Source organism: Sinocyclocheilus anshuiensis, unplaced genomic scaffold, assembly GCF_001515605.1.
Source record: "Sinocyclocheilus anshuiensis isolate Anshui unplaced genomic scaffold, SAMN03320099.WGS_v1.1 scaffold838, whole genome shotgun sequence".
Classification (NCBI taxonomy): domain Eukaryota; kingdom Metazoa; phylum Chordata; class Actinopteri; order Cypriniformes; family Cyprinidae; genus Sinocyclocheilus; species Sinocyclocheilus anshuiensis.
Genome location: NW_015539915.1, coordinates 1,680,967 through 1,705,771, shown reverse-complemented (window position 1 = coordinate 1,705,771; position 24,805 = coordinate 1,680,967). Strand labels below are relative to the sequence as shown.

Sequence of the window (24,805 nt, the reverse complement as noted above, 5' to 3'; positions counted from 1 at the left end):
CAGGCTTTAAAAACATTAAAGATCTTACTGTTCAAATCTTTTGACTAGTATTGTACAGTGTATATATATATATATATATATATATATATATATATATACTGTATATATATACAGTATATACACTGATTTCTGTATATATATATATATATACAGTATATACACTGATTACTGTTATTATATTTTAAAATATTGTTTTGGTTGTTAGTTTCATGAATTCATTTCATTAGACAACATTTTTGATGATACATTTCCTAATTAATAGTATGAAAGAATATTATAATAATATTTTTGGCCAGATCAGCCAGCCTAGGTTAATGCAGTTGAGCTCACTATAATAAATATGAATTCAACAGCTTTTACACATCAAAGAGCCAGAACTCATGCAGCTGTTTTACACCACGGATCAAGCTGGCTGGAAAAAAGGTTAGAAATATTGCACTTTAACAAGACCTTGTGACATAATATTTTTATTATGAGAACGACTTAATGTTTGTAAAACTGCTAATGAAGCTGCTGTCGTTCTGATGTCTTTTCATTTTAAGGCTCATGCTGAGAAAGCTAAAAGCAGCAAAGAACACTGTAAGTAGGTCACTAGTAGTTTTATATTTTAGTTCAAGATTGTGTAAGGGTTTGCTGTGATCTGACTTGAGCTGGATTTGTCTTTCTCAGCTCTTGGTGCACCAAAAGATGCTGAGAACAGCCTACCGATCCAGGTGGACTATGATGCGTATGATGCTCAGGTCTTCAGGCTTCCTGGACCTTCCAGAGCCCAGAGATCCACCAACTTCAGGTACGTTAAAAGAATAAAAATCCTGTCATCGTTTTTCATTTTTTGGGTGAACCATTCCTTGAATTGTGACTGCAGTGTTACAAATCTGCTTGCTTTGAGCTTCTGGATGGGAAGACACTTCATGTTAGGATTAGTGATGCACCAAAATTACCCAAAAATATTGAAAATTAATTGAATACATTTTTGGATGGCCGAGATCATTGACAGAAATGGTGACGTTTAATTAGTGTGTGTCTTGATAAAATGCATTACGACAGTATGTCAGTGTCCATTTTGTATGGACACTAGGGCTGGGTTGACAATATCGATTTCTTGATTTAATATATCTTTATTTTGATGAATCTTTTAGTCTGTGCTGTTTTCTGTTTACATGTGAACAAAACTTCACTAAAAATTATATCATCCAAGTCACTCACAATAAGCTTTGTGCTTTGTTACTTTTGATATGAAACAAAGGCTCAACTTTCAAAATCCTGTCAATTTTATTTTGAAAATCATACAATAAATAGTTTTAGCACTGTTTAATGTAGCGTGACAGAACAAGCACCTCACTTCAAGCGACACATGAATGAACATCAGAAGGTATGTTGGAAGAAACCGTACAACTTTCTGAAATGTGTCATGTTTCATGTAATTGCATATTCAGTGTTTAAACCGCAGAAAAACATAAACAACTGTACAATTTCAGTTATAGGGATAGTGCACCCAAAAATGAAAATTGTCTTTAATTACTCATCCTCATGTCGTTCCAAACCCGTAAGACCTTCGTTCATCTTCAGAACACAAATTAAGATATTTTTGATGAAATCAAAAACAACGCTGATTATGTTGATTACATTCAGGGGAAAGCATGCGCATGTGTTGTGGAACTCTCCAAAATGGCGGAAGAGAAAGACGGTAACTCGGGGAGAAGAATTGTTGAATAAATTATGTTATTTTTGTTTTCTTTGCGCACATACATGACAGTTTATACATTTAGCCTCTGATCTTATGTGTCAGGTCGAGTCGGGAGAGGGAGTCAGCCAGCAGGAAAAGTTGGGGCTCAACAGATGTTGGTGGAGGTGTAGTGGGCAGCTCTCCCCCAACCAGGCCTACAGGACCAGAAGAACAGAGGAGCCTGGCATCAGATGACAGTCTGAGCCACATCTCCAACGTCCTGCTCATCCCACGCCCAGCTCAGGGCCAATACGAGGTCAGCAGCTCCCTGGGGTACACCAGTTGCACAAGAGGTACAGAACCCATCAGAGTGCACCTGTGTGTTGATGTAGACTGAAACATCTGGTTGATGTTTGCTACTTCTTGTCTGTCTCCTTGCAGAATTGCTAGAAAAGATGGTAGAATCTCAGAGGGACTCCAGTGCTCCGGGCCGCTTCACGGTGGGAAGCGCTGAGTCCACCCTGCACATACGGCCTGGCGGGTACACGCCGCAGAGGGCCCTCATCAACCCGTTCGCCCCCTCACGCATGCCAATGAAACTCACCTCCAACCGCCGCCGCTGGATGCACACATTTCCTGTGGGTAAGTGATACACATGTGAAATACTTGCTTCTGATCGGTGAGTCTGCATTCTGTGGTCAGATGTTTTGCATAATGACAGTGCTGGGTAGTAACCAATTTCATCTAATCTGGGTTGCGTAATCAGATTCAAAAAATGAAGTACTTGTAATTACATTATATAACATAGTAAAATACTCGTAATCAGACATTTACATGAATACATATTATTCACATGGTCGCATGATATGCAGGTAAACAAGTATAATATTTCATCTTTTAAAAGTGTTTTAGTTTGTTTGTTGTAATTTTATAAAAGATTCATTTATTAATTTGACATTTTTAGGATTGAATTAAACATTAGCTTTTCATTAAAGGGTTAGTTCACCCAAAAATTCTGTCATTAATTACTCACCCTCATGTCGTTCCAAACCCGTAAGACCTTCGTTCATCTTCGGAACACAAATGAAGATATTTTTGATGGAATTTGAGAGCTCTCTGACCCTCCCATAGACAGCAATGCGCATGCTTTCTCTTAACGTAATCAGCGTTGTTTAGGTTCAGTAGACGGCACGCACATGCTGAATGTAAAATGGCAGAAGAGGATAATTCGGGGAGAATAATTGCTTAATAAATTATGTTATTATTGTTTTCTTTGCGCACAAAAAGTATTCTCATAGCTTCGTAAAATTACGGTTGAACCACTGATGTCACATGGACAATTTTAACGATGTCCTTGCTACGTTTCTGTGCGTGGTAGTATCCTTGCTGTCTATGCAGGTTCAAAGAGTTCTCAGATTCCATCAAAAATATCTTAATTTGTGTTCCGAAGAAGAACGAAGGTCTTACGGGTTTGGAACCACATGAGGGTGAGTAATTAATGACACAATTTTCATTTTTGGATGAACTATCCCTTTAAACTCATGAACTCCCTGCAGTTCCTTCACGAACCCCAGTTTGGGAAACACTGATGTTAAATAATGTTAATAACTACAAATGGAATATATTTTCTTTCTCTTTGTATTTTTATATCAATATGGTACAAGAGTATCCTATTTAAATCAATGGGATAAACAAGTTAGGCCAAAAGTAATCTAAAAGTAGTCAGATTATATTACCTGGAATGTGTAATGTTATGGATTAAGTTACTAACCACAATTTTTGTCATGTAATTTGCAATCAGTAACAGAATACGTTTTGTAAGCAGACAAATCTGCCCAGCACTGCATAATGACTGCTAAACTAGAGTCTGTCCTCTACATGTTTTATATGATATTGTGTGGATGTTCAAGGTCCTTCTGGAGAGGCAATCCAGATCCACCATCAGACGCGACAGAACATGGCAGAGCTGCAGGGTAGTGAGCAGAGAGATCCGGCTCGTACCTCCGCCGAACTGCTGGAACTGGCCTATCGCGAAGCTATGGGAAGGTCAGTCACGCACACATGTGTAAGAGGTTATTTGGAAAGGGAAAATGTACCAATGTGATAAAGCTAGAGACTAATAATAGTGTAAATGTGTGTGTTTTAGCAAGTGGACCGCATCCCGTCATGCAGGAGAGAATGGACTGTATATCACGGGAGTTCCTGATAATGTCTCCGGAAGCCCAGCTAGTAGCAACAGCACTGGTGATTTATTTTCACTTATATAACCTACTATTGTACACTGGCCCTAAAAAAAGATATTTATACAGTTTATGAACTGTAAGTGCTGATTCTTTGTAGTTGATCAAAAAATATGTAGCATGAGAAGGGTAGTCTGATTCCCAAATGTATGATTCTTAGGAGTCAGTTCTTTGTAAACATAAAATGCAGCTGGTATAGTCTGATTCCCAAACAGATGATTTTTATGAGTTGGTTCTTTGTAGCGAATCAAAAACATACAATGTGACTAGTGTAGTCCAAGTCCCAAACAAATGACTCTTGAGCTGGTTCTTCATTGTGAATCAAAAAACTTGCAGCGTGACTGGTGTAGTCTCATTCCTGAATTAATTAACTTATACGAGTTGGCCCTTTGTAGGAAATCAAAGACATAAAACACAACTTGTGTAGTCTGAGTCCCAGACAAATGACTCCTTTGTTTTTTTGCAGCAATTCAAAAAACATGCAGCGAATGATTCTCATGAGCCGGTCCGTTTAGGTTCTTTTAAGACTTAAATCAGTGTAATTACTGACTTTTTGTTCATGTGATTAAAGGTACAATTATGAGTTAAGGAATGAATTGAAATAAAAATTGCATTAATTCATTTGTCAATATTTGTTACTCAAAACTACTAGTTCAACCAGAAATGTCATATATTCAGCCTCAAGTTATTCCAAACCTGTATTAGTTTCTTTCTTCTGCTGAGCACAGAAGAAAATATTTTGAAGAATGTTGGTAACCAAACAGTTGACGGCAGCCATTGGCTTGTTTTTTCTTACCAACATTCTTCAAAATATCTTAGCTCAACAGAAGAAAGAAATTCATACAAGTTTGGAACAAGTGGAGGGTGAGTAAATGATGACAAAACTTTCATCTTTGGGTGAACTGTCCTTTTAATGCCATTGGCAAGAAACCAGAATCGTATGAGAGATATCAGAATTCTCTGCTACATGACATTCATGCATTATTAAGTATGACCAGTGAATACTTCTTGGGGCGACTCTGTAGTTTTTTCCCCCTAATTTTTATCACAATATTTGATCATCAAATGACTGTTCTCTCTGAAACCAGATGTTGAGTTCATGTTGTTACTGCTCTTGCTTTTATAGGAACACCAGTGAACCGTGGTTCCTTTGAGGATTACTCCAGTCCAGATCCGAGTGAGTTCTTCCCCATCATTGAAGAAAACAAATCACATCTCCAGTGTCCATTCAATCCCACATGAAGGAAAATTTGCCACATATAGACCCTCAGAAATATGCATTTGTTAGCTGCAATTACTTAAATACATTCAAATTTCAATGGGGAAGGGGCTTGGGCAGGAAATCTGGGATTTATTGTTGAATGATTTAAGGTATTTAAGGTCTTTGCTTGTAACTTTTGATTTTGACACTTTTGGGTTAGTAACCTCAAATCAGGTGTGCCTTTGAGGGAATTACTGTTCTTTATCTTTGTATAAGGTTGTTTGGGTATCTCGAGCCAGTGCGGTAAATCATAGTTGTGTGGCTGTGTTGTTTATGGGTGAAAGTTTGATGAGCGAAAAAGGTGGTCCACAACTTCTGAGGGAATTCACTAAACAGTTGCGCCACTTGAGCGTTTGTTATCAGTTTGTTATTGTCTGACTAATTAAACATTTTGTTCAGTTGTAGTGTAAAGGGGTTAGGGTAAGCTAGCATGCTAATTGGCTATTGATGTTCAAAAATAAGAATTACACATTTGTTCCATTAGTGTGTAAAATGTGTAGGCCAAGTTAGCTTGCTAATTGGCTAGAGATATTTGCAAATAAGTATTGAACTTTGTTCCAATAGGCTGTAAAATGTATAGGCCAAGCTAGCATGCTAATCGGCTAGTGATATTAACAAACAAGAATTGAACATTTGTTCAGTTGGGGTTTCTTGGGTGTAGGTTAAGCTAACACATTAATTGGCTAGTGATATTCACAAATAAGGATTGAACATTTGTTCCAATATGGTGTAAAAGGTGTAGGTTAAGCTAACATGTTAATTGGCTAATAATATTCACAAATAAGAATTGAACACCTGTGCCATTAGAGCAGTGGTTCTCAAACGTTTTATGCCAAGTACCATCTCAGAAAATATTTGGCTCTCCAAGTACCACCATAATGACCAACATTAAAATACAGTAGCGTAGTAGGCCTAACTATTCAGATACAGCTCTGCACAGTTGAAAAACTAGGCAGTTTTATTCCTAATAAGAATATTTGTTGTTGTCAGCCACTTTAACATTGTAAATACACAGTTTGAACATTAAGGGCCCTATTTTAACGATCTAAGCGCATGGTCTAAAGCGCACGGCGCAGGTGCACTCAGGGTGTGTCCGAATCCACTTTTGCTAGTTTAACGACGGGAAAACGGTCGGCGCGCCCGGGCGCATGGTCTAAACGGGTTGTCCCTATTCTCTTAATGAGTAATGGGTGTTTTTTGGGCGTAACGTGCAATAAACCAATCAGAGTGTCATCCCCCAATCCATTTAAGAGCCAGTTGCGCTCGTGCCATGGCGGATTTGCTATTTACACGGCGGAATTTGCAAGCGCAAAGACAGAACGTGTCTCCAGAGATGAAACGGAGCTGCTCGTGCGCGAGCAAATCGGTAGCCTAATTCTGATACATGCAATGACTATCCATTATGACATGTAGGCATTTTTATATTTATGTAGCCTACACAATAATAATCTTTTACATTGCAATCCTTTAATTTTTTATATTTGGCGTGTTTGGGTGCTGCTGTGCGTCCCTGTGTGTGTAATAAGCAGAGTGTACGTGCGCTGTGGGCCCGCCTATAGGCGCACATTACTAACGCGCTCTTTAAATAACAAAAAACTACTGCGCCATTGACTTTAGACCAGGTTTAAGTTGGTCTATGGCGCAGTCTATTTCAGTTGCCTCAAAATAGCAATGCGCCAGCAATGCGCCTGAACACACCTCGTTTTCAGACCAGCACACCCATGGGCGCACAAATGGGCGCAAATCCATTTGCTATTTAAACAACTGGCGCAGGACGTGAAAATGAAAACTGCGTCGAGCTGAAACTAGCAAAAACACTTGCGCCGCGCCTTGCGCCGGGTGTATGATAGGGCCCTAACACTGCACTGTGCTTACATACAGGTAAATAAAAAACATAAATAATGATTAAATTAAAATGACATAAAAGTTAAATAAAAACGGCACTGTACGTAAATGTAAAAAAATAATAAATAAAGATTAAATTGAAATGTATTGTGTTTTAATATTAATTTATATTTAATTTAGTGATTCCTCTGCATACCACTAGAGGGAGTACCACTAGTGGTACTTGTACCACACTTTGAGAACCACTGCTTTAGAGTATGAAGGGTGTAGTAGGCTAAACTAGCACATTAATCAGCTAATGATATTCACAAATTTTGAACATTTGTTTGATATTAGGGGCATAGGATAAGCTAGCATGCTATTCGGCTAGTGATATTCAAAAATAAGAATTGAATGTTTATTCAGTTAGTGTGTTGGCTAAGCTAGCATTTTAATTAGCTAGTGATATTTACAAATAAGACTCCTCTAACATAGATAGCCGACAGAAAAAGATGTGTTGAGTGTAATAACAGTTAACTGAATCAGGTGCTAAGACGATAACTAAACATCGCTAGCATTGTGCGCTATTTATTCTTAGTGAATTCCACCTCGGATTATAATGGGATTTCTGGCTTTCTCTCTGTACCATCTTTCCCCGGGGATTCCTCTATTTCCAAAATTCCCCTTTCTCTCTAATCAAGTATCAAACTTCAGTTCCCTCCCGCTCACAAGCTTTGTAACCTTCAATAAAATCACCAATCACGAGTATGTAAAATCACACTGCCACACTCTCACGCATGCCTTGCCTGAATGCTACAAGTACTGGTCGTCTTTTCTGCCAATCGTGTGTTTGTACAGTTGGCTGTTCACACTTATTACTCATCAGTGATGTCACGATGCTCACAGTGTCTTTAGTGCATGATAATTTTGCACGTAGTGTTCACTGTAATTTCAGTTCAATTATGACAATGATGGTAACACACTCCTTTTTCTTTTCCCACTTTCTCTTTCTCTCTTTCTCCTTGTTCTGCATGTTGGTATGTGTCTGTCTGCCTGAAACGGTTCACCCTCTCTTCTTCTGCCTCTTTCTCTCTCAATCTGTCTGCTAATTTTCAATCGGGCCTTACGTGTAAATGTGTATGAATGTAATCTGTTGCTTACGTGTGGTACGTGTGTCATGCGCTGTGGGCCGCTGTGTGTGTGTGACGGGGGTGCCCCTGAAGTCCTGCTGCTGTCTGCCCCTCCGACAGTGCCTAGTTTCTGCTGCACGGTTGGGGTGGACTGGAAGTCCCTCACCACTCCCGCCTGCCTCCCTCTCACCACCGATTACTTTCCCGACCGCCAAACCCTGCAGAATGACTACACAGAGGGATGCTACGACCTGCTGCCACACACTGACCTGGAGAGGTACAAAGACATTAGCGGTTAGGTGGTATAGGAAAAAAGGCTTTCTTATTTTATGCACTATATGTATGCACTATATATATATACTGTCTGGCCAAAAGAAAAAAATCTCTGTTTGGATTAAATAAGCAAACAGTGAAGAGTCTAGAATTGGATCATTATTGCAGTGATTAATATGTTTCTGGCATGCTGTATGTTTTGCAACAATTCTTTTAACCCTAAGTGATGCAGTGTGAACATTTTTATTTCTTAAACAACCATGTTGGAATACGTACCCATGTCCATATTCAAGGATGACAATGTCAAGATTAATTGGCCCCAAACTGTGAAATAGCAGTTTACTGAACATGAGGAATCATTTTCTTGCTTTAATTTACCACCACATTGTCCTGAGCGTAACCCCATTGAAAGTCTTTGGGATGTGCTGCAGTCGAGTTCACAAGAGTGGTTCAATTCTCCCAATGTCAATACAAGATCTTGGCCAAAAATTTATGCTTATTAACTCTTGGTGGAAATACATGTGATGTTGCATGACATTTTCAAAAAGATGTTATAATGAAAGCACAATGGTATGTTAAGTTAAAGGTGCTCCAATGAAATATTAATATTAATATTAGAGTGTGCAACATTTTTGGACAGGCAGTGTAAAGTCTACTCCAGCACATCACAATGACTTTCAATGGGGTTAACTTCAAGACTCTGTGGTGGCCAATCTTTCCTAATTTAAGCCTGACAAATCTTGCCATTGTCATTCTGGATTATGTACATGGGAACATCGTCTGACATGGTTGTTTAAGAAATAAAAAGCCACATACTGCATCTGTTAATGTTAAAAGCATCATTGCCAAAAATGTAACATGCCAGAAACATATTAATCACTGCAATAATGGTCCAATCCTAAAATATTGAATATTTTGCTTATTTACATCCACACAGTGACTTTTTTTGTCCGGGCAGTGTATATATTGGCTAATATAGAGTTCAACATTTGGCTTCTAGGAGTAAAAATGACATGAATTTTCTCCATAGGAGAATTGATTTTAACTGTAGCTTTTGAACCTTTAAAGACAGACCTACTGTGAGCTACGAGGTTATTAATGCTACATGCTTTTGTTAAAGCCATCAGCCCCCATTATTTCAGCCATTTAAATAATCATGTTTGTTACCATTAAACTGTTACTCGTGATTCTACAAAAAATTTCCACCAAAGAACTGAAAAAAAAGTGTGCCGAAAGAACACTTTAGCACCCACCTATTACCACGAAGCACTGAGAATGAGTCTATCTGCCTAGAAAAATTCTCTCAAGTATTCTCAGACTTTTGAACCCCACTGTAGATTTAATGTATATTGAAGATCTTCGTCCGAAATGAATGCCCTTAATCTTCTGTAGACGTGATGATGAGTCTCCAGTGATGACGGCCCATCAGGTGTTTGAAGAGTTCATCTGTCAACGACTGATGCAGGGCTACCAGATCATTGTACAGCCTAACAGGAAGCCACAGCCGGCTATAGCCCCGCCCCTCAGCAGCAGTCCCCTTTATTCCCGAGGTACATCCCCTACTGCACAAACCCCCCCCCCCCGAAGCTCTGCATACTAGTTGGATTTTGAAAAATAGACTAGTCTAATTGTTATAAATCATGCTCCATTGTAATGCAGGTAAGAGATTTAAAGATGTGCTTTTCAGGGCTGGTGTCTCGACGCAAACCAGAGGAGGAGGAGGAGAGTGTTTACTGGCTCAGTATGGGAAGAACCTTTCATAAAGTCTGCCTTAAAGATAAGATCATTACCGTCACCCGTTACCTCCCAAAGTTAGTTTGGTTTTAGTCATTCGGTTTCGATTTACAGTGTTATTTGTTCTTCTAGAAATGCCCTCAAGTGTGTTTTGTGTGTCTTTAGGTATCCCTATGAATCCACACAGATTCAGTACAGCTACAATCTGTGCCCTCCACATGCAGATGCCCACTTCCTGCCATTTTGGGTGGAGTTCAGCCACGAGCGGCTGGAGGAGTACAAATGGAACTACCTGGACCAGTACATCTGCTCTGCTGGTTCAGAGGACTTCAGGCAAGTGGCTTTACTAACACCATGGCTCTGACACAAAAAAGGCAGATGCCCATAAAATCCCATTCCTCTCTCTTCCACAGTCTTATTGACTCTCTGAAGTTCTGGCGCACGCGCTTCTTGCTGCTGCCAGCGGGCGGAGCCAGGCGAGTGGCGGATGGTGAGGGTCACTGGGACGTGTATGGTGAGGGAATGGGGGCAGGGCGGGATGGCCTCTCTGGCACCGGCGACTGGTTTCTTTTAGACGGATTTATCCGCTTTTTGGAAGGCCTGAACAGGATTCGTCACCGTCACCGATCTGATCGAATTATCCGCGTAAGTGCACAGCTAACAGGATAAGCACAAATGAGTCATTAAAGGGATAGAACCACTCATTAGGGTGATACAATAACAATTGCTCTGTCTGACAAGATGCGCATTAAATATCGCATGCGATTTATCGTGCAGCCCTACTCTGTTTATTACAGAAAGGAGCTACCATTAAAGGCCTGCAGGTGACAGGAGCCCTCTCATCCTACAACCTGGAGCCTATAGTGCCCCCTGTGGGCAAAAAAGGCACCTCTGCCCTCTCTGCACTACTGGAGCTGGATCAGACACAGAAGTGAGTTGTGCAGGCAGATATCGGCAAACCAAAGAAAATAAAATACCACAGTGCTACATCAATGGGAAACAAGTGTTTGTGCATGCCAGGAACAATTAGATTTTTTGAGACTTTTATCTAGTGCCGCATATGGTAAGGGTTTTATAAAATGCCAGAGATTCCAGGCTTTTTTATGATGCTGGTGAGATGTCTTTGATCTGCAGGAGTTTAGAAGAGCAGCAGCTTGCTGCTCAGCATGGTGGGAAATCATGTGGACCTTTCAGTGAAGCTGCCAGCGTTGCCCTAACAACCACCTATGTCGATAGCCCCCGTAAGGTGAGAGCCCGAGGCAGGCCGCCGAACGGACTGTGCTGTTGTGTAGTTCCTGGCTTCCTGTGTGCCTCTTTGTGCTTTTTGAGTGGGAAAGAGAGCTATTATATTTGTACAATATGTTTTGCTTGCTGGCTTTTTTTGTGTAATTTTCACCTTTGTCTGCTTGGTTTAAAGACTGATCACAGTGTTTGAAACAGAATTAAAATTTAGTATTAAATGCAACTATTATAAAATGCCACAATAATGTAATATCGGGGGATAATATGTGATTAGTTGCATAAAGTGTCATTAATACAATTCAACATTTTTAATGAGTTCACAGCCCTGCTTTTCATTTAGTTCTTTATGTCTTCCTGTTGTCTCAATATTGAATCATGGATATTATTTGCAGTGGGTTTATGTTTTCTTGCTCCTTCCTTGCCTCTTTTGACCTTTGCCTCTTCCATTACTGCCTTGTTCTTGCTCTGATCTCTGGGGGTTATTTTCTCTCTTTCTGCTGTTTTCCTCCTAAAATGCTGACAGGATGCTGCCTTCATTTTGGACTTTATTCGTAGTCCACGTTCCTCCTACATCTGTCACTCTCAGGTCAGTCACTGCCCTCTCTCTGCTCTGTGAAAGCCGTCTGTCTCGCTCAATGCGCGTGTTTGCGCATAAACCATGTGTGCATGCCTGTGTACTTGTCCAACCTCTCACTAGCATTAAAATGTGAAGGTTGTTGTTTCTATCTGGTGTTTTTGTAGTCAGAGTGATAATGAAGAGTCATTCCTGTTTGTCTGTGTACCCATACTCAATATAACATAAAATGTAAAAGCCATATTAGATTCACTTCATTTAACATCTTAACCACTAAGAGTTCTGCTTTAGTGTTAGACTGCATCACTCCTGTTGTCCATTGGAAGAATGCATGTGCACTTTTCATTTAATCTCACTTCACATCCTGAGCTCATTTAGAGTACTGCTAATCTCACGTAGCCAGATTTTTGTCTAGCAGCATACAGTAACTGTTCCACATTGCAGCTAATTCTGGCCAGGAGCAGATGGGAAGAGGCCATCTGACCAACAAGTGAAGCGAGTCTTCACATTTTGCTTTTTTTACTACATGATACCACCCTTATGATACCGCAGTAATGGACAAGCATGCAATAAAGTGGTAAATCAGTTAAATAATGTCAAAGTGGTTTACGAAGTGAGGTTACATCAAAGAAATTGGTAGAAAATTTGTGCAGACAAGCACCGGATATTTTCTATGTAAGATGCATTCCTGCTAGTCACCGGATGCAGATAGCATGAAGATATCTCAGCATTTTGCACCCCTTGTCAGTCCTGTGCAGTGCTGTTTTTAAACTTGTTTGCATGAAGATATCTTGACACATTCCCACTGGGTTCCTCAGCTACCAGCTGAACATTTTTTAGCAAATCACATAGAGGGAGGGTTGTTGGACAAAGGAGGCAACCAACCAGGAGAGAGAACATCAGCTACATCCCAAGCCACAGGAGACCCAACCCCAGGCACTGGTGCAGAGACTGGGTAAGAGAATGCCTTATCTTATTCCGAACATGTCAGAACATGGCTTCCTCTATATTCAAATCAGAACATGCCACTTTCATGTCGCATTACAGCGGGCAGTCAGGATCCAGTGGATTGAGTCTTTCCTCATCTTCCACTCTAATGGAGATCCTGGAAGCCATTAAGCATCCCACGTGAGAGTCTTTGAATCCTTAATTATTTATTAGTGTTCTATTATGTCACCCATGTGTGATATAAATGGACTTCCTGTGCTTGCAGCACTGGAGTGCAGCTTTTGCCAGAGCAGAGGGGCCTGCCTCCCAACTGCTTTGTCAGTGCTGAGGTTGTACATTGGCTGGTCAGCACTGTGGAGAATGTTGCCACACAAGGCATTGCAGTAGAAATCATGCAGGTAAAATTGAGAACATTGCAAAAATCATAGTAGTCTGTGTTTGTATTTAAAAATTTTACCATCTCGATGATGCTTCTGTAGAAAATGCTGGATGAAGGTCTAATTACGCATGCCTCTGGTGATGCCATGCGAACGTTTGTCTATGGGTTCTACCTTTACCGGATTGTCGACAAAGACAATGAGAAGGGTAAGAATCGACTTGATTGTCAAGATTACTTAGCTAGGGGTTGCCAAGTTTCTGTAGGTTGCTGCTTGCCATTTCTACTGCATCTAACTGTATCAAGGGAGATTCACAGCCAGTGATTTGCAAAGCAACTGGACTTCATTCATTTTCAATGAGAAGTTGCAATATCCGGAGTACACAAGTCAGTGATCCACAGGGATAGCATAGTGATCTCCAACCTCATATAGTTGGATGCCGCAGCAGAGTAGAAACCAACAGCACAGCGATACTACAAGCTCCAGTAATTTTAACTGATATCAGTGTTCAGGTTGTAGATCCCGTGAGCATCACTGTCTGCAATCCCATTGTTGGCACGACTGTGTCTTGGTGCTTCTACCCTTCATGAAAACAGACATCTATTCCCTGCAGCCCCTACGACTCAGCTGCCCCCAGCAGGAGCCAATGTATGGTCTGCCGCAGCTTTGGAGGACTTTGCCCTGTTCCAGAGGAAGTGGTTTGAGGTGGCCTTTGTTATGGAGGAACGTCGGCCCTGTGACTTACCTGCCTTCCTCCTGCCCTGGTTGCCCAGCCGGCCAGCCTCGTATGCAAGTAGGCATAGCTCCTTCAGCCGCAGCTTCGGAGGACGCAGCCAAGCTGCTGCACTGCTAGGTACACACAGCCGGCTCTGATCCCAGAGCAGCCATGGTCCGCACCTTAAGGCAGTATGCCATACTCCCTCCCCCGAAAGTTCTGGAAGGCTAGTTTGGTGAATGAGTCGCGCAAAGTCAAATAATTTCTTCTCATTTTACTAAAGCCTTCAGATATCATCTATGCCATCTACTAGTCAACCCAACATCAATGCGCAATTGGAAACTTCTGCAACTCAACTAACATATAAAGACTGACATTGCAACAACATATTCTTCTCAGGAAACACCGCTTTTGATTCAACCACTTCCATCTAGATATTGTACTCATGCAAATCTAATCATCTGGCTTTGTGTGACTCTTCTCCATTTTGGCACTGCATGCTGTTGTAGAAAAGTGGTACACCTTTAGTTCATCCTGTTCATTCCCGCAATGCCCAAATCATGTTGATGACACCTTGATTCCCTTTCTGACTGATTGATGTAGACAGTGTTTGTAATACTGCAATTATAACAATCCCAATTAGCCATCAATTGGTGTCACAGTACATGCACTCTCCAAATAGCATGGTTACATGTATTCTATCCAATCAGGGCACAAATTGCTTTGCAAGCTGTTAAAATCAGAGCATGGACTGATGCCCCAATACACCAATCAATCCGCTGTGTTGGGTGGGCCTCAATGATGCTTTGTACACCAGTAGTGCATGTGGTAAAGTAGTGGCTGTGGTCCAGTAGTGCTGTGGTATGGGTTCTTCCTGCTCTCCTCCATCTGTCCTGTTCCCGCTGGATGAGTGATGTTCCTGCATTGTTCCCAAACCTGAGCAAAGCTTTTCTGCCAATCCATTGCCTTTCTGACTTTGCTTACTGTGCTAGTGCACTCAGCTTTCAGTGTTTTCCTGCCAAAGAAGCTTCATACGTCCTACTTGCCTTTAATACAATGCATGATGAAAAATCGCCCCAGATCTCAGAATTGTTAGTTCATTCTCAATTTTCGTTACAGATGTCATGAGCACTAATTGCCATAAACTCTTTTATCGCAATTACTCTCCATTGACCCATTAAAGGTCTTAATAACTCTATTCCTGACCTCTGTCATTTCATCCTTTTGGCAATTTCTACTCTCTCTCTGTCTTTCTCGCTCTGTTTTTGCCCCTCCCCTCAGCTGCCACGGTTCCAGAGCAGAAAACAGTCACCTTGGACGTTGATGTGAACAATCGCAGTGATCGGACTGAATGGTGCAGTTGCTATTACCATGGCAACTTCTCCCTCAACGCTGCTTTTGAAATCAAGCTGCACTGGATGGCTGTTACTGCAGCCGTACTCTTTGAAATGGTAAGCATAGGATGAGCAGATTGAGGTGACGAGGTGTTTATAGTGTCGAGGACTATCAAGCATAGCCAACCAGATGCATGTAGTTAACTACTATCAACTAAGGGCGCAAACATAACATCTAAGGTTGAGACATAGTCCTAAAGCACTGGACTCTTTTTTCAGGTGCAAGGCTGGCACAGAAAGGCAGCATCTTGTGGATTCCTGCTTGTACCTGTATTGGAGGTGCCCTTTGCTTTGTCATCGTACCTATATGGTGACCCTCTCCGTGCTCAATTGTTTATCCCCCTAAATATCCAGTGCCTGCTAAAGGAGGGCTGTGATAACCTGTTTGAGGGTGAGGACAGAAAAAGTAACGGATTGAATGGTGTGATAGTTGTAGAAGTCCATAAATATTCGTGAATACATTGTCTCTGTTTGGTGTTTACACATTGCTAAGCTAACACTGTGATATCCTAGATACTCAGTGCAAAAATATTAGGTAAATAGTCTGTTTTGGTATTTAATGACTTTTGAATATATTTATGATAGTGCTTTCAAACGATTAATCGCATCCAAAATAAAAGTTTTTGTTTACATAGTATATGTGTGTGTACTGTGTATATTTATTATGTATATATAAATACACACACATACAGTATATACTTTGAAAATATTTACATGTATATATTTATATTCATAAAATTTGAATTACATATAAATATATTTAACATATAAACGTAACATTTTTCTTAAATATATACATGCATGGGTGTGTATTTATATATACACAGTACACAAACATATTCTATGTAAACAAAAACTTTTATTTTGGATGCGATTATTCGTTTGACAGCACTAATTTATGATCAACATTTCTTTCCTTCATCCACCATCTTGGATGGGTTCTTTCATAGAATTTGTCTCAATATCTTAGAACTGCCTTTGTCATTTTATGTTAAGCAAAATTTGATATCCTCCATTACGGCACTGCTGTACTCGTTTAGGGTTTGAGCCAGAGACATACTGGGAAAGAATGCAGTTGTTTCAGGAGGCCATACTCTCCAGGTAAAGAGAGCGTAGAATAATTATTTCTCATTGAGTGCATCTAGTTTATTTCTAGTTAAATCTATTTATCAAGGTGTAATGGTCCTGTGTTTTTCCTCATTAAAACAACTTCCTTCCTTCTTTGAAGATTTGGCTTCGTTCAGGACAAATTCTCAGCATCAGCTTTTAACTTTCCATCAGAGAACAAACCTCAATACATCCATGTAACAGGTACATGCTTTTATGAATTATATAAACTATACTAGCACTACTTTTTTACTTACTTGCTCTATCACTATCACTTGGGAATGTTCATCTCTTTATCCAGGTACAGTTTTTTTTCAGCTGCCTTACTCAAAAAGGAAATACTCTAGTGGACAGCGGCGGCGCCGTAACTCCGCTACCTCCACCAATCAGAGCCTGTTTGGTTCTGAGGAGCGAGTGGGCTACAATTGGGCCTACAACACCATGCTGACCAAAGCCTGGAGGACTGGCGTGCTGGGGGACGAGAAACTGGCCGACCGCCTGCTGCGAGATTTCACAGACTTTTGTGCCAACAAGGATAATCGACTGGTGACCTTCTGGGAAAGCTGTGTTGAGAAAATGAACGCCAGTGCCCCTTGAGTTAAAAGACAGTGGAGGAAAGGCAATACTGTGTCAGAGAAAACAGAGACTGTTTGCCTCTGTTTTAAGAGCTAATGTACTGCTGCTATCATCTAATCAGAGAGAAATAAAGCCAACAAGCCTCATCATCAAACACTCAAATGGATGTCATATGTTTTCAGAGTGTCTGCACATGCGCCTGCAATGTCCTGAAGCCATCACAGTTTTGACTGGGTTTGAGTGTACATAATGGTACATAATCGGATCAATTTGTTCATTATCGCTAAGCCTCGTTTTAAAAACATTACAAAACAGTTTAGCAGTTTTTTATTTTTTAAATCATTAAATTTTTTTAATGCTTGGCCCCAATGATATACATTTGCAATAGCCTGGCCCATGTTCATATGTGGATAAAATGTTTTAAATATCGTGAGAATTAATAGCAAAGATGTTGATCAGGAGTTATAAGATCGCTTATGTTTATGGTTATTCATGGTCTTGCACCTTTGCATTTTGGTTACCAAAGACAAATCGGTAGTTAGGAACATACAAAGAATTCTTCAACAAAATTAAAGATCTGTTAGATACAACTTTATTTACATTATCCCCAAGGTCAGGTTGATTCAATTAAGCCCCATTGTTATAATGCAGTAACTGCATGTCTTCAGCAGTAGCACCGCAGGAACATCAGCCAGTGCCAGGAATAAACACTTGACCTTTGTTCGCACTGAACAGAGTCCAGTCCACGCATTTTGTCTGTACATTCATTGTTAAGGAGGCATGTTCATGCATCCCATTGGAAAGACAGAAGCATCGCTTCATTTGAATGCGGAAGAGTTGCTTATCGCGCGCATGCGCGCTGTGCCGTTGCATTGAACAATGCAGCAAACCTCACTGCGCAGGTGCGCGGCTGCAGGGCATGCGGCTATTTTTAGAAAATGACGTCATCGTGAAATACAGCGAGTGCGCGCGCCCACCTCCATCTCCCCCTCCACCCTGTTCGCTGGGATTGACAGGACGCTTGCGGCACCAGCAGCACCCCGAAAGACGAAAGAAAAAAAAGAAGCGGGCGAAACTTGGAGGATATAGAGGGCTGGGAGGGGAAATAAAGCGTTACAAAAATATATAGACATACAGAAAAATACAAACCTGCACCTTCAACCTTTGGCTCGCCGTTCCACCCTCACGTGCGCGGCTGCTCCAGGTTCTGCTCGCGCGCTCTCTCACAGCCGAGTGTGTTCTGCTGAGAAACGACCGAGCCCGGTGCGAACCGACAGCCTTTGACCAGAGAGGATGGCTGATAGGGAACAACTGATCCAAAGAGCCCGTCTGGCGGAGCAGGCGGAGCGCTACGATGATATGGCCTCCGCGATGAAGCTGGTGGGTCATTATTATTAATATAACGTTACATGCATTCATGCACAATTAGTCTATAATGAGACGATTGCGATGTAAGACAGATTACATGACATGTTTTTTTCCCCTGTTGGATTAATTAAGTAATGTTCAAATGAAGGTGCATTTCTAGTTTATGCAATTGAAGAAGCTTTCGTCTTTGTCGCGAGTAGGACCTCGTGTTATATATAAAATATGCTGTTAAAGGGACAGTCCACCTAAAATGGGAATCCTATTATAATTTATTCACCTTTATGTCGCTGCAAACCAGTAAAGATTAGGCACTTTCCTCTCTGAAACACAAAGGGAGATGTTAGGCAGAATGACAGGCTCAGTCTCCATTCACTTTCATTGTATGGAAAACCGATGCAGTGAAAGTGAATGGATACTGTCAGTCACTAATATTTTGCCCAGCCTTTCGTTTTGTTTTCTGTAAAGAAAACAAGTCATGCGGTTGTAAAACGACATGAGGGTTAGGGAAATAATGAAATTATTTACATTTGTCAATAAATATTTCCTTAAAACGTTGGAAAACAATAAATATGCATTTTAAACATTAGGATATATTATAATAGGTAATCAACTGGCAAAAACAGCACGGATGTCGAAACAAAAAGCTAATAAATTGTAGGTTTCGGTTCGGTATCGTGCATATCAATCGTTACAGTGGATGAACATGGGCGGCGCTATGACACCCTCATCCACATCCATTGTGCATCTGTGTCTCTGAGAAAATAGAGTAAAAAACAACAATAGAGCTGCGTTTTAAATTATGATATAGTCAAGTAAAACTTGATTTTAATTGAATTGTAATCATGTGAAATAAAGCGCAATATGTGACCCAGCAGTGCAGCATCAGCTGTCTAGTTTGACATCCGAGCACAAAGGATGAAAGTCTGTCAGTCAGCGTGGGTCAAATAGGACACAGCTGATTTCTACAGTATTTTTTATCCTTTTTTTCATTGATTTAAGCAACATCACCCTAATCACCTAATCATTTTAGTTTGATTTGATTAGATATTGTCATGAATGCCACGTTGAATGTTTGACATTGACATTTTCAATGAAGGGTTCCTACGATAATGTAAAACCTGGAAATATCAAGGAATTTTAAAATGGTGGCTTTCAGACCTGGAAAAGTCAATGAAGTCTAAAATGTCATGGTAGTCATGGCAAAAAAAAACATTTAATTGACTAAATATTGCAGTTTGAGAGTAAAACCCCTCACAATTATTTGTGACAATCACACTAATCATAAATGACAAGATGTTAATGTGATTTGATATAATCATAACTTTTTAAGTTTCTCATTGACATTGCATTAGGACTGCACAATATATCAGTGGTTATATACGCAAACTTTTTCATTTATCAGTCTAAATCTACCTATTTGGGCTATAAATAACATCAGGGATTTTTCCAGTTCAAACAAACATTTTATATTCCATGATGAAAAGAAAACAGTTCTTATAGGCTATTCCAGTTTAATGCAGGTAAATGAGCTGTGCTCTAAAATTAGACTTTTTACGCAATATTTACTAAATGTTTGAAAACACAATTTATGCATTATTCTTTAACCAAGAGTCTGGATAGATTTTTTGTGGGGACACCATTGTACAGCACCGTAATGTTCGAATTTCAAACAAATATATGCAAACATAAAGCATTGTAATTGCGTTTACTGACCCAACATCTGGTCTTCTGCACCATCAGGTCACAGAACTGAATGAGCCGTTGTCCAACGAAGACCGCAACCTGCTCTCTGTGGCCTACAAGAACGTTGTTGGGGCCCGGCGGTCATCTTGGCGAGTCGTTTCTAGCATAGAGCAGAAGACGGCGGCGGATGGCAACGAGAAGAAATTGGAACTGGTGCGTGTTTACCGAGAGACCATCGAGAAGGAGCTGGAGTCAGTGTGCCAAGACGTTCTCACCCTGCTGGACCAGTACCTCATCAAGAACTGTGACGAAACCCAGCTGGAGAGCAAGGTCTTCTACCTGAAGATGAAGGGCGACTACTACCGGTACCTGGCCGAGGTGGCCACCGGCGAAAAGAGGGCCTCTGCCGTCGAATCGTCCGAAGGCGCCTACAAAGAGGCTTTCGATATTAGCAAGAGCATGCCGGCCACCCATCCCATCCGCCTCGGCCTGGCACTCAACTTTTCCGTCTTCTACTACGAGATCCAAAACGCGCCCGAGCAGGCCTGCCAGCTTGCCAAGGAAGCCTTCGATGATGCCATCGGCCACCTGGACAATCTGAACGAGGACTCCTATAAGGACTCCACGCTCATCATGCAGCTCCTGCGGGACAACCTCACCCTGTGGACGAGTGACCAGCAGGACAGCGAAGGAGGAGATGCCAATAACTGAGAGATCAGCTACTACTAGCTGTAGTAGCACCCGTCTATCCCTTCTACACTGTCTTCTTTGAACCTGTATCTTATTTCTCTCTGTCTGCTCCTTCATTCTTCCTCTCTCTCCTCCATTCCATCTTTCCTGTCTCTTTGTGACACCTCAATGCTCTTCTTTGGTTCCTCAGGGCAGCACTTCAGACCCTTTATTGCTCTCTCACCTCTTTTTACCCCTTTTCCACCAACAGGATGCCGGTACCCAAACTGGAACCGTTCCACTGCAGAAAAGGCGGTTCTGGGATGGAAAAATGCTGTTAGCTTCTAAAATCTGCTTGTTTCAAACCTGGATAATGTCACTTGTCCAAGTTTTCAAAACTAATGCAAATGTAAAACCAAACAACGCCCCTTCCATTATAATATATAAAGCATTCAGTTGACGCATGTTGTCATTTTTTCCCTTATACATCACCTGTGATGTACTTTGGATGTTAAAATGCATTGCAATTCGAAAAATTCATAAGTAAAAATAAACTTTAATAAAAATTAAATGATTTACGAATATCAGACATGCAAATTGACTGCTAGCATACAGTAAATATGACAGCATAAATACAATGATTCAGATTGCTTTGGATGTTTGAATGTACTCTTAAAAACAAATAAATGAAATGATTTTAAAATATATATACACAAATAGTTATGTATTATTTGTGATATAAAGACACTATCTGACATTCATTTGGATCATTTATAGCATATAAAATATTTTATGTTAAATATTTGTCTTGATGGCACTGATTCAGATGATTTTAAATGCTAATATATGTTCTCAAAACTTGTCATAAAATAATAGTAAACAAGTTACATCATTGTTCACCCTTTAAGCCAGTTCTGACACCATTTTGGTGAAAAAGGGGGTATTTATCCACTTGTTTTCTCTGTTTTCCAACCTATTCCTCTCTTCCTGTTCTTGACCTCTTTTTCTGTATACGATTCTCTCCTTTCTCCCAGCAACGAGTCGCAGGTAGCCTGCTGGTCTCCACGTGACATTTACTTAGTGTGTACTTGTAAGGACTCGATCTTCGTAGAAACTCTGTAACACTTATTACAGGATGAGATCTTACACCTTATTACGTTCTTCTTCTTCTTCTTCCCTTGTCTTTGGTCTGTACCTCCATCACTGCTTAGATGTGTTTGTCTGTCGTTCCCCCAAGCTCACCTTGCTAGCCCTGTGAATTGTGTATATCTGCTGATCTCACAACAGTATGCGGTCATCAAAAATGTGCGCTGCACTCTGTTATGAGACGTGGTGATCAAAAGTCTTTTGATTAGGATTACATATGCAAGGTTATGTAAGAATGACATTAAAGACATTGCTTACCATGGGAACTCTCAAAATGCAGTCTATTACTGGCACTTTATTGTGGTCTCACAAATGTATTATTAAATTATACTTTAAACTATTTTATTCAATTTCACACACAGATTATAAATAATAGTTTTCTTGCTTGTAGTCAACATGAATCTGCCTTCACAACACAAACACATGATAGTTTGTAGCCATTTTTAGTTTTGGCAAAGTGGTGGCAAATTTGTACAATCTTACATAGACTAAAAGATGTCAGGATGGTACAACTGTCCTGATATAATAATTTATAATAGTTTTCTTGCTTGTAGTCAACATGAATCTGCCTTCACAACACAAACACATGATAGTTTGTAGCCATTTTTAGTTTTGGCAAAGTGGTGGCAAATTTGTACAATCTTACATAGACTAAAAGATGTCAGGATGGTACAACTGTCCTGATATAATAAATAATTTTAAAAAAAAGCCTTGATGAGAAAGCCCATGCATTTTGACATTTTTTATTACTATTTCTTGGACTAGACATATTTTAACAAAACGTATTTGTTTGAAAACTTTTGTCATGTGGTCCAACCAACAAGCATAAAAAAAAACAGTAAATTACATAATAGAGAAGATCACTATAGACCCTCATGTGTGTCAAGAGCAATAAGTCTTTTAAAATAGATAAGTGGACCTTGCAAGGTTAGTTCAGGATGTAAAATGTCATGTGGTGTGCCTCCTCAAAATGTAATGAATTAATAATTCATGATATTTTATATTGAAAAATACATTTAATTAAAAAAAATGATTAAGACGTGTCCACTCACATGTATTCGAGATGTAAGGGAATTTGGTACTTTATTTGATGGTTACACCACATGACATAAAACGGTATAAAAGTTTTTCAGAACTACATGAAACCAACACATTCATTATTCATATAGCTTGTGCGGCCTACGTGACATCATCTGCGTATAAAAGTTGTTTCAGGACACTGCTTGTTGATGGAAGATTGCTATTAATCTTTTTTCTCAATATTGTGCACTGATAATAAGACCAAGATGTGCATTAAGAACACAAAAGTCACTTCTGATTAATAATATCTTGGCTCAATTTCTGAAAAACCCATAGTCACCAGCACTTTGGTCAATGTAATCTTGCTCTTTTTGATTATGTAAATGTTTTGGCACAGATGCCTTTAACCGTAGTGATATGCAGGAGTTACATTGTATGATCGATTTATAATAGTATAGTTAAGTGAATAAGATGAAGGCCGTGCAGAAGGTCAAGTGTTTATGACTATAAGACCTTATCATCTTAAAGATAAATGTTCATGGCCCTGATGAGATATGACTTTCGGGTATTTCAGAGGGATTGTTGAGTTGATAAAGCCAAAGTTGTCTTTCTCAACCACACCTTGTGTGATCGAGTTTTTTTTTATCTGATCTGTTTATGATCTGTTTTTTTTTTTACTTAAATCTGTGCACCTTTAAAATTAATCCATCGATGTCTGGACTAAAAGAGAGTAGACTATAAAAATAGGGCGGTTTCCCTGTTAGATTTCATAGACATTGAGGATTGGATGCTGAGCAAGAGGCATCATGATATAACCAACAAGACATGCATGCATCTACTATCTGAACCTGAAAATGTTTAAGTCATGATTGGTTAATGATTGATCCTTCAGCCACAGTGTGTTGTAGCAGGTCTCTAAAGAAGAATGCAGTTATCACCTGAACTAAAAGATAGTGGCAACAATTCAGGCAGTTTCCTTTTCCATTCAGGCAGGTAATGTAACCAAGAATGACGTTCCAAAAATCTCAATGGGTATTGCTCTGTTTTAGTCTAGTAAAGATCATTTCAGAATTCAGATCTAAGGTGTTGTGTTCTGTGAATCATTGTGATACTGAGTATGGTCGCTAGAGGGCAGTAAAAGACCTAATAAGAGACCTAGAGGGGGTGAGGAAGAAATGGAGTGGCTGATGATGGTAATGTTTACTGATGCTTCCTACATTAAAGACAACCGTTTGGAGTTAGCTTTTGTTTTTATTCTTTTTTTTCATATTACAACATCACAGGTGTGAAAGACCAGTGCTGAAACCAGGGGGTTTCATGACACTTTAAGCCTATCCTGCAGTCAAAATCATGCCTACACTGGCTAAAAGTGCTACAAATCCACTGTTTCCAATATATGTAGAGGATAAAGGCAAAGGATTTGTAAAAGTTACACTGTTGTGTGGCCAAAAGGTGAAAAAAGCTAACTTTTCCAGCAAACTTTAAGGGGCCAGGATCTGGCTGATGATCTTGTTAGCTCCTGCTAACATTGCTAGCATATGCTGTAACTAAATCGCTCCACTGATGGACAGTCAAAATTAGCTGTATATTTTACACTGATAGTTATCCCTGTTACGGCTTTAGCCATAATGTGTGTTTGGGCTGCACACTGCTCTCCCACTCATAGTGAAGTAGAGGTGTCCACTCCCAAATGTTCTGTCTTATCAAGATACTGCCATGGAGGTCATTCCTGAGTCTTCTGTCTGTCCATCTATGACCAAAAAAGTCAACCCCGAGTTGTCCTGAAGTGGCCACGGTGGCTGATGGAATCTTCTGTGCACAAAGTTCCCTTAACATGACCATAAAGGTTATCCTCGAG

General features: G+C 40.1%; 2 protein-coding genes across 5 annotated transcripts in view; both read left to right on the top strand.

The window, feature by feature from the left end:
* LOC107686465 (DEP domain-containing protein 5-like) overlaps window positions 1-17,343 on the top strand; it is a 25,411-nt gene extending 8,068 nt beyond the window's left edge. Inside the window, exons 17-42 of one of the 4 annotated variants that reach the window (XM_016483498.1) lie at window positions 354-423; window positions 543-579; window positions 670-790; window positions 1,790-2,019; window positions 2,108-2,308; window positions 3,577-3,712; window positions 3,813-3,910; window positions 5,033-5,083; window positions 8,242-8,398; window positions 9,787-9,944; window positions 10,082-10,205; window positions 10,294-10,461; window positions 10,542-10,773; window positions 10,926-11,059; window positions 11,263-11,374; window positions 11,894-11,956; window positions 12,763-12,899; window positions 12,992-13,072; window positions 13,158-13,290; window positions 13,372-13,477; window positions 13,883-14,122; window positions 15,266-15,435; window positions 15,598-15,769; window positions 16,419-16,479; window positions 16,607-16,689; window positions 16,787-17,343. In XM_016483498.1, the coding sequence (XP_016338984.1) occupies window positions 354-423; window positions 543-579; window positions 670-790; window positions 1,790-2,019; window positions 2,108-2,308; window positions 3,577-3,712; window positions 3,813-3,910; window positions 5,033-5,083; window positions 8,242-8,398; window positions 9,787-9,944; window positions 10,082-10,205; window positions 10,294-10,461; window positions 10,542-10,773; window positions 10,926-11,059; window positions 11,263-11,374; window positions 11,894-11,956; window positions 12,763-12,899; window positions 12,992-13,072; window positions 13,158-13,290; window positions 13,372-13,477; window positions 13,883-14,122; window positions 15,266-15,435; window positions 15,598-15,769; window positions 16,419-16,479; window positions 16,607-16,689; window positions 16,787-17,082 (3,571 nt within the window). In that variant the 3' untranslated portion in view covers window positions 17,083-17,343. Of the gene's footprint in view, window positions 1-353; window positions 424-542; window positions 580-669; window positions 791-1,789; window positions 2,020-2,107; window positions 2,309-3,576; window positions 3,713-3,812; window positions 3,911-5,032; window positions 5,084-8,214; window positions 8,399-9,786; window positions 9,945-10,081; window positions 10,206-10,293; window positions 10,462-10,541; window positions 10,774-10,925; window positions 11,060-11,262; window positions 11,375-11,893; window positions 11,957-12,762; window positions 12,900-12,991; window positions 13,073-13,157; window positions 13,291-13,371; window positions 13,478-13,882; window positions 14,123-15,265; window positions 15,436-15,597; window positions 15,770-16,418; window positions 16,480-16,606; window positions 16,690-16,786 lie in introns of all 4 variants that reach the window. The other 3 variants (XM_016483499.1, XM_016483497.1, XM_016483500.1) reach the window with 3 other exon arrangements.
* Window positions 17,344-17,872: 529 nt separating this feature from the next.
* On the top strand, window positions 17,873-20,987 carry LOC107686466 (14-3-3 protein gamma-like). Its single transcript, XM_016483501.1, has 2 exons — window positions 17,873-18,441; window positions 20,170-20,987. Exons 1-2 carry the CDS (start codon window positions 18,355-18,357, stop codon window positions 20,821-20,823), a joined length of 741 nt encoding a protein of 246 aa, XP_016338987.1. The 5' UTR covers window positions 17,873-18,354; the 3' UTR covers window positions 20,824-20,987.
* The last annotated feature ends 3,818 nt before the right edge of the window (window positions 20,988-24,805 follow it).

Coding starts and splice junctions, on each gene's coding strand:
- LOC107686466 (XM_016483501.1), top strand. CDS start 18,355: ATGGCTGATAGGGAACAACTGATCCAAAGAGCCCGTCTGGCGGAGCAG. Junction 18,442..20,169: donor TGGCCTCCGCGATGAAGCTG/GTGGGTCATTAT, acceptor CTGCACCATCAG/GTCACAGAACTGAATGAGCC.